The sequence below is a fragment of the Terrapene carolina genome, unplaced genomic scaffold, assembly GCF_002925995.2.
Source record: "Terrapene carolina triunguis isolate 2854851 unplaced genomic scaffold, T_m_triunguis-2.0 Scaffold662, whole genome shotgun sequence".
Taxonomy (NCBI): Eukaryota; Metazoa; Chordata; order Testudines; family Emydidae; genus Terrapene; species Terrapene triunguis.
In genome coordinates this window covers 2,321,262-2,330,865 of record NW_020665013.1, presented here as the reverse complement: position 1 = coordinate 2,330,865, position 9,604 = coordinate 2,321,262, and the positions used below count along the sequence as shown (strand labels likewise).

The 9,604-nt window shown below is 46.2% G+C and overlaps 1 protein-coding gene across 1 annotated transcript; it reads right to left on the bottom strand.

The window, feature by feature from the left end:
- Positions 1-5,388: 5,388 nt before the first annotated feature.
- LOC112118326 (60S ribosomal protein L37) lies at positions 5,389-5,718 on the bottom strand. Its single transcript, XM_024216587.2, has one exon. It carries the CDS (start codon positions 5,706-5,708, stop codon positions 5,415-5,417), a length of 294 nt encoding a protein of 97 aa, XP_024072355.1. The 5' UTR covers positions 5,709-5,718; the 3' UTR covers positions 5,389-5,414.
- Positions 5,719-9,604: the final 3,886 nt, after the last annotated feature.

The following is a 9,604-nucleotide window of genomic DNA, read 5'->3' as shown; positions in this document are numbered from 1 at the left end:
GGCCTTTTTTCATTGGCCATTCACTTAGAATTATGCACTCAAACTACTGTAAAGGTGAGTTAGTTTGTTTTTCTTGTGTGAGTTTGTGAAAATTTGCTTCAGCCGTGGGTAGTACTTGTCATATTTACTTCAGACTCGTCTTTCTGCAGCGCCTCCACTTCACCAGTTGTAGGAGCTCTGCCATAAGAGGCTCTCTACTGGGGCTCTGTTTCACACTTAATGAGTACTTTTGCAGTCTCATGACCATTTTCTGAAGTCTAGGCAGTGTTTTGCACACTGGTGTGTGTAATGTGGCTTCCAAAGTTTTATGATCTGTTTGTACCTTGGCCATTTTCCTCCTGTGCACAGAGGTGCCCACCATGTCCTGTAGCACACAGCAAAAGGCAAATGGCAAATCTCTTAAAGAGTAAATAAGTCAAGTCCTTACATATTTGTATCTAAGTTACTTGTATGGCACTCTCTACATCGCTCTGCAAACCTTATGTAATTACTCTCTAGCTGTAGAAATATCAGTTGCTGTTACTTTGCTGCCTGGGTGTGACGGTGCTGCCGGTGGGAGCCAGCTGAGGTCACTCAATTAGGGTGAACTGCAAACAAAACAGGGCAGACAAACCCCAAACGCTGATGGATATTCCAATACTTAGGCCTGGTCTACACTAACACCCCAATTCGATCTAAGGTACGCAACTTCAGCTACGTGAATAACGTAGCTGAAGTCGACATACCTTAGTTCGAATTTACCGCGGTTCAGACGCGGTCCACACGCGGCAGGCAGGCTCCCCCGTCGACTCCGCGGTACTCCTCTCGCTGAGGTGGAGTACCGCAGTCAACGGCGAGCACTTCCTGGTTCGACTTATCGCGTCCAGACCAGACGCGATAAATCGAACCCGGAAGTTCGATTGCCAGCCGGCGAACTACCGCGGTAGTGTAGACCTGGCCTTAGTTTACCAAGCCAGCGCAAAACAGCTTCTATAGTATCTCACTGGTTACTCAGAAGTCCAAATAACGCAGTTCCCTTAAAGTACCCAGCCTCAGGCCTCCGTCCAGACACACACGTCAGATATGATGCTGATTACTGAAAATCTTATCATATAAAAGAAAAGGTTCTTCCAATCCCAAAGGATCAGCCACATACCCAAAATACACGCTTATAGCCAATTCTTATTAACTAAGCTAAAATTTATTAATAAAAGAAAAGAGAGAGTTGGTTAAAAGATCAATATACATACCGACTTGAATTCAATTCTTGAGGTTCAGATACATAGCAGAGATGAGCTTGTAGTTGCCAAAAGTCCTTTTAGATATAGTCCATAGGTTATAGTCCAATGTCCATATTCAGGGTGGCTCTAGTCAATGACTGGGGATCTCAATCCTTATGGCTTAAGGTTTCCCCCTCTTGAAACCCAAAGCAGATCTGAGATGCAGAAGGCTCGTGTCCCAGGGTTCTTATATATTTCCAGCAGCCTTTTGTCCTGAGAAAACAATAGGCTTAACTCTCCTTCTGCCAAACATCCTGGCAATTAGCACAGGGTAATCTATCCATTAAACAGTTCAGATACAGGTTACCACAACCTTCAAAGAGACATATAAACAATAATACTATTTCACTCAAGTGTCTTCCTAAATGTTAATACTCCTTTTTAGATCTTTGAATCAAAGCTATAGCAATAGACAAGACTTGTTTGCTTACATCACAAGACCTGAGCAAACACCTACCCTTCTACCTGTAACAATGCAGACTTGCATTTCAAAGCTCTGTTCATTTACATATCTTCCTAACTAGTCTCTAAAGTTCAGCCATGGGTCAGGTCAGTCTGTGAGTTAATTAACTCTTTCTGGCCCTGTCATCTTTCAATGAGAGATTATATTACACTCATAACATCACACTGGGATAGTCTCTTTCTTCCCCTTTGGCACAATCAACAGTTTGATGTTGCCATCCACTCCCCCATGCCAGCCACCTTAGCAGTCCTTTCTGCTACTGTCCTGCAAAGTAATTCCCATTGCCTGCAGTAGCTGTCACCTCTCACTACCCAACAGCCAATTAACTGTGGCTGGACTTCACCAGCAAGCAGCTCTGACTGTGTCTGTATCCATGGATAACAGTTTGGCTTCTCATGCTGTGCCAGGTCAGGAACAAAGTCAAAATCATTGAGATCTGGCAGCTCACCAGAAAAATATGTGCTGGCCCTGGTACACTGCCCAAATTGAAAACCAGCATCTCCCACAAGAAGAGAAGGGCTGCCAAAGTCTGGCTGTGGGTTAATGTTCCCCATGCCAAGGCCAGCAGACAATTGCAGGCACAAAAGGGAACAAACAAGCAGTCTTGGATTCAGTGATTTTATGGGATTGTTTGGTCTTTTCCACTGCTGATTGTACCCTATTTCCTGGGCACTTCTGTATAAGTCAGATCCCCCCCCAACTGTGTCTGTGTCATCCGTTTGGTCTGTCCTCAGTCTCTCCACAGCAGGACGATGAGGCCATCCGACCTAGAGCACACAGTAGAGGTGCTGCTCTGTGTGGAGGCCTTCTGGGTGTTCTCCTCCCCTCCCAGGCACTGTGGGATAGCTGCCTGGGTTTGCCCAGTTGACACTGATACACTCAGGCAATGTGGTAGCTGCACAAACATTGCTTTGTGGTTCACACATGGCCAGGTGGTGAACAAAGCTGCTATGTGGCCATAACTCTATTGTGTTTGTTGTTACTGGTGAGATGATCGTGTTACGAGCTGGCTTTCCTGGTAGCGTAAATCAGACCTAAGGACATGGCCAAACCCAGAACCTTTGACCCAAATGAAACCCCAAACCTTGGTGGGTTGGATACGATGGAGCCTGGATCTTTCTTGGCAAATCTGGGGCTTCAGGGACAGTTTCCCTAGTAGGGGGTTTCCCTGCCCAGCCCCTCTTATGGAAGATGACAAACTAGCTTCTGATCTGTTGTACCCCAAACGCCTAGACTCCAGATTCTAGTCGCTCTGGTCCTGTTGGGGCAGAGGAGGACACGCTGAGCCCAGGCTTGCCCACGAGGCTCTAAACAGTCACATGGACTTAGAGCAGCTCCGAATGGTGATGGCTGTGTGCTGTCAAGAGGAGCAGCTCAAACTGGCTCCTAGCTCATTAGAAAAACTGAGCCAAAGGGGAGGTCTGTTCGCAGCACTAGTGCTATCAGGCCACCTCCGCTGTGAGCTCTCTGATCTACTTTCAATGATTGCTCCTGACCTAGAAGAAGTTAGAAGTAATCCCATAGGAATCTCACAGCTCATGCCCTGGAGCTCTCGGGGCACCAGTAAGCAGCCACGCTAGGGAACCAGGTGTGTGTCAGACTCAGAATCTGCCCAGCCAGCTGGAAAATTGCACTGCTTTTCTCAGAGTGAGCTTGCATTGGGCTGGAAGTGCTTGGGAAGGGGACCTTGAGAACAGCCCAGGTGCTGCCCCAGCCCTGTAAATTGTGTCACATGTGCCCACTGACTCTCCCTCCCAACCATGCGGCCTGTCTCTTTTTGGCATAGACTGACACAGAGAAAGGAGTCCTCTGCTAACAGCGCTAACTTCCCCTCCACCGTCCCCACTCCTCCAGTGACTCACCAGGGTGAGCAGGGGTGTACAAGCTCCATAGCCCATTCGGTCCTTGCCCTTTCTATTGAGGAGGTGTTTGTGAGTTGACATCTGTCCCACTAGGAACTGGACTGAGACCCACTCACTCATTTCAAATTGGTCCCCAAAGAGCTCCGCGATGGCAGCAGTGATCCCGAACATGGGGTGGATTGGAGCTGGATTCTGTGTCTTCATTCCAGACCAATGAGCTCTCACACCCCATCCCCGAGAACAGAGCAGCCAAGTGACAGCGAAGAAGATGTTAATGTGGAAGCAGCCACCACGGCAAGGCACGGAGGAGCAGCCGTGTCAGGTGGAGCTGCCCAGCCCCACTGTGTGGAAGGCTGCCAAGTTACATTTAAATTGGCCGTTCACAAAGTGCATGAAGAGTTAAAGCTCCCCCAGCCTCTCCCATCCCCACTCAGCCCTTGGATGGTTATGGGGGTGAATCCCGGGGCATGCAGGGTACACAAACTGCAATGGGTAAACACCAGGATGATGCTAATGTCTCGAATTTCAGGTTTCAGACACGGAGACTCCCCCAGCACTTAGGCTCAGGGCAGGACTGGGTCTGAGACGTCTCATATTCCTAGTGTCCCATCTCCAGCCCACTGACTCCTGCGAAGGCGGAAGAGCTAATGGAAGAGGGCACAGATGCATGGCATGGAGTGGGGCTGATTCCTGGGGTGCATGAGGAAAGGGGAGCAGATCTGTGGTTTGGTACATGTGCCATGGAAATCCCAGTTGTGTTGAGACCAGGTAGCTAATGAGACTTTGAGTGTGAAAACCTAGCCCAGATGGATGAACCTGTCACCGCTGACCCTTCCTTGTCTCTTCAAATGCACCCACCTTTCAGGTCTCTGGCCTCAAGCCAGCACTTGTCTGGGGGTGGGATCACGCAGTTCTCCCCTGCTGCTAACCATGATTTCATCAGCAGGCCTAGGTTCAGCCCTTGTATTTCAGTTCCTCTGGAGCAATGACAGTGGTAGGCAGTGACCAGACAGCCTCCTTAAAGCAGAATATTGTTTTACTTAGAATCAAAGTATTTCAGAGAGAACAGATCTTAATGCAGTGACCAGCCTATCCATATGCCTGTCTGTCCCTGAGGTTTCCCATTCCCTGGTTGCTGGGAAGGCTCCAGCTCCTGTCAGATGCTCCTGCAAACTGTCTCATCTCCATATCTCAGTCTGTTCTACAGGGAACAGCTCACTCACACTCCACCCCAAGAGTCCTTTTAAGAAGAACTTATGGCTTTATTTAGCTGATGGCTGTCATTTAAAGTACACTCCAGTGCATATAGCGACTATTAGGATGAGAATATTTATAGTTCCTTGGTAAGTAAACTGCTTTCTTTTAGACAGAATAAGGAAAAAATGTACATCTTATTTACAGTCATATCTAGAACTGTGCATGTTTGTGTACAAATTAGTAGTTATATCAACCATAAGCTACTAAGTGATGAACATCTCCTACGGCTGTATATGTGGAAGACTTGTTATGCAGTAGGGAGTTTTGAAATTATTCAGAGTAAAAGTTGTGTTGGTATAAAGAACTTTGCCCATAAAAAACTTCAGCAATTACAGTATTTAGATGAACACTCTTAAAGATATAAATATTGTCAGATATAAATATGAGAAATCACTTAAAGAAATGTGTTTAATGAACTTCAACACAACACTCTGTCAGAATCTATTACACACACAGACACACATATATAGATACTCTTACCATTTCACTAAAGTAAAATATGTGTAAAAAAAAAAAAAAAACTGACACTTTTTTTCTGGATTAGACCATTTATTTTAACAAACAGATGAATTCTTAAGATGAGCTGGATGCTGCAACGGCAGCTCTCTTGGGCTTAGGTGTTGTTCCTTCACGGAATCCATTCCTGAATCGACGGTAGACATTTTTCAGGTGCCTCATACGACCAGTACCAGTGGTGTTGCGTCTTTTAGCCTTGGCACTCCAGTTATACTTTCTCTTGCGCTTAGCAGGGTACCCACATTTCCCACAGGTGGACTTCTGGAGATGGTATGCCTTGGATCCGCAGCGCCGGCACAAAGTGTTGGTCTTATTGCGGCGCTTACCGAATGACGATGTTCCCTTCGTCATCTTCCTCCGGCCGTAGTGTCCCTTTGATCTCTAGGTTCCCAGCCTTGGCAAACAGCTGTATGACTAATGGCTGGAGCCTTGGAATAGCATCTTCATGGCTAATAGTATCAAGGAGTAGACGTGTTAGTCTGTATCCACAAAAACAACAAAGGAGTCCGGTGGCACCTTAAAGACTAACAGATTTATTTATAAGCTTTCGTGGGTAAAAAACCATCTGAAGAAGTGGTTTTTTACCCACGAAAGCTTATGCCCAAATAAATCTGTTAGTCTTTAAGGTGCTACCGGACTCCTTGTTGTTTTCATGGCTAATAGCTCCACCATTGTCTTGGAATTGCCCCCAAGTGTGTGTTGAGAGGTTGCTTATCTAGGGCCACTGTATTGCTTTTCTGCTCCGTTTTCCCTACTGGCGAGACAAATTCATTTAGGAAAGTCTAATAGCCAAATACAGCTATGCAGTAATCTTACCTCTCTGATCAAGTCATATACGATATTCATACAGTAACACTGCACTTCTGTTTATCCAAATGGCCTGCGAGACATCCAAAACTTTTGGCTAACTGGTTATTTGGATAAAGGAAGTGCTATTTTAAGAATGGCCATTCTGGGGCAGACCAAAGAGCCATCTAACCCAATATCCTGTCTTCTGACAGTGGCCAGTTCCAGATGCTTGAGAGGGAATGAACAAAACAGGGCAATTATTGAGTGATCCATTGCCCTGTTGTCCAGTCAAAGCACCCGACAGTCAGAGGTTTAGGAACACCCAAAGCATGGGGTTGTGCCCCGACCATCTTGGCTAATAGCCATTGATGGACATATCCTTCATGACCGTATCTAATTCTTTTTTAACCCAGTTACACTTTTGGCCTTCACAACATCCACTGGCAATGAGTTCCACAGGCAGCCTGTGCATTGTGTGGAGAAGTACTTCATTATGTTTGTTTTAAACCTGCTGCCTATTAATTTCATTGGGTGACCCCTGGTTCTTGTGGTATGTGAAGGGGTCAACAACACTTCTGAATTCTTTCTGAATTCTGCTTCCAGTTTTCTCCAAATGTGTTTCTTTCTGGCTTGATTTTTTTCAATAACAAGAGAGCTCATACTGGCCACCAGTGCCTGTGTGATATTCACCATTGCTACAACAGGAAGCTTTGAAAACAAATCAGTGCAGATATAACTGAATAGCCTATCATATGCTATTGTCATCACCTCGATGACACTTGTGCTTTTCTGTTGGTCTTGTGTAGGCTCGATAACAAGATCTGTGTCTCTGCTGTTACTAGCTCCCTGGGTCTAACAGTTAATAGCTTGCTGTCCATCTCCTCTTCTGCTCTATTCTGTACATTCCTATCTGACTTGAGATCTACTGCTTGACACAATGGCTCTCAGGACTTGGTCTCTTTCACATATTTGGATACTTTGTCACAAAGTATATGGACTTTTTCATACACTGTGGTGGATGATGCTAGAATATCATAGAATATCAGGGTTGGAAGGGACCTCAGGAGGCCATCTAGTCCAACCCCCTGCTCAAAGCAGGACCAATTCCCAACTAAATCATCCCAGCCAGGGCTTTGTCAAGCCGGGCCTTAAAAACCTCCAAGGAAGGAGATTCCACCACCTCCCTAGGTAACGCATTCCAGTGCTTCACCACCCTCCTAGTGAAACAGTGTTTCCTAATATCCAACCTAGACCTCCCCCACTGCAACTTGAGATCATTGCTCCTTGTTCTGTCATCCTCCACCACTGAGAACAGCCGAGCTCCATCCTCTTTGGAACCCCCCTTCAGGTAGTTGAAATCAGCTATCAAATCCCCCCTCATTCTTCTCTTCTGCAGACTAAACAATCCCAGTTCCCTCAGCCTCTCCTCATAAGTCATGTGCTCCAGATCCCTAATCATTTTTGTTGCCCTCCGCTGGACTCTTTCCAATTTTTCCACATCCTTCTTGTAGTGTGGGGCCCAAAACTGGACACAGTACTCCAGATGAGGCCTCACCAATGTCGAATAAAGGGGAACGATCACGTTCCTCGATCTGCTGGCAATGCCCCTACTTATACAACCCAAAATGCCGTTAGCCTTCTTGGCAACAAGAGCACACTGTTGACTCATATCCAGCTTCTTGTCCACTGTGACCCCAAGGTCCTTTTCTGCAGAACTGCCACCTAGCCATTCGGTCCCTAGTCTGTAGCAGTGCATAGGATTCTTCCATCCTAAGTGCAGGACTCTGCACTTGTCCTTGTTGAACCTCATCAGGTTTTTTTTGGCCCAATCCTCTAATTTGTCTAGGTCCCTCAGTATCCGATCCCTACCCTCCAGCGTATCTACCACGCCTCCCAGTTTAGTGTCATCTGCAAACTTGCTGAGAGTGCAGTCCACACCATCCTCCAGATCATTAATAAAGATATTAAACAAAACCGGCCCCAGGACTGACCCCTGGGGCACTCCGCTTGAAACCGGCTGCCAACTAGACATGGAGCCATTGATCACTACCCGTTGAGCCCGACGATCTAGCCAGCTTTCTATCCACCCATACTTCTTTAACTTGGCGGCAAGAATACTGTGGGAGACTGTATCAAAAGCTTTGCTAAAGTCAAGGAATAACACATCCACTGCTTTCCCCTCATCCACAGACCCAGTTATCTCATCATAGAAGGCAATTAGGTTAGTCAGGCACGACTTCCCCTTGGTGAATCCATGCTGACTGTTCCTGATCACTTTCTTCTCCTCTAAGTGTTTCATAATTGATTCCTTGAGGACCTGCTCCATGATTTTTCCAGGGACTGAGGTGAGGCTGACTGGCCTGTAGTTCCCCGGATCCTCCTCCTTCCCTTTTTTAAAGATGGGCACTACATTAGCCTTTTTCCAGTCATCCGGGACCTCCCCCGATCGCCATGAGTTTTCAAAGATGATGGCCAATGGCTCCGCAATCACATCCGCCAACTCCTTTAGCACTCTCGGATGCAGCGCATCCGGCCCCATGAATTTGTGCTCATCCAGTTTTTCTAAATAGTCCCGAACCACTTCTTTCTCCACGGAGGGCTGGTCACCTCCTCCCCATACTGTGCTGCCCAGTCCAGCAGTCTGGGAGCTGACCTTGTTTGTGAAGACAGGCAAAAAAAGCATTGAGTACATTAGCTTTTTCCACATCCTCTGTCACTAGGTTGCCTCCCTCATTCAGTAAGGGGCCCACACTTTCCTTGACTTTCTTCTTGTTGCTAACATACCTGAAGAAACCCTTCTTGTTACTCTTAACATCTCTTGCTAGCTGCAACTCCAAGTGCGATTTGGCCTTCCTGATTTCATTCCTGCATGCCTGAGCAATATTTTTATACTTCCACTTCTTGTAAGCTTCTTTTTTGCGTTTAAGGTCAGCAAGGATTTCACTGTTAAGCCAAGCTGGTCGCCTGCCATATTTACTATTCTTTCTACACATCGGTATGGTTTGTTCCTGCAACCGCAATAAGGATTCTTTTAAAATACAGCCAGCTCTCCTGGACCCCTTTGCCTTTCATGTTATTCTCCCAGGGGATCCTGCCCATCTGTTCCCTTTGCTCTTATTTGCTCTTATTCTCCTTATTGATTTGCATGATTCATGGCCATTTCTTCATTACAGCTAGAAGGTTCTGCTTGTTTTTTAAGCTGTTGCCATGTTTTCTTGTGTGTGAAGATCTTTCTACAATTTAGGTGATAAAATATGTTAGGTACTTCATTGGTGTCTTTATATTGCATAATGGCAGCACATTTTTTGATCTCTGTGGCTCTTAGATGATTCTTCCATGATTCTAGGTCTCTTGGTTTGGTCAGGTCTGTGTAAGGAGCCTCCACATCACATATCACACGTGTTTTTAGACCTTTGCTCTTTTCATGGATGCTTTTTGGGAACCTCTGAATTGGTTTC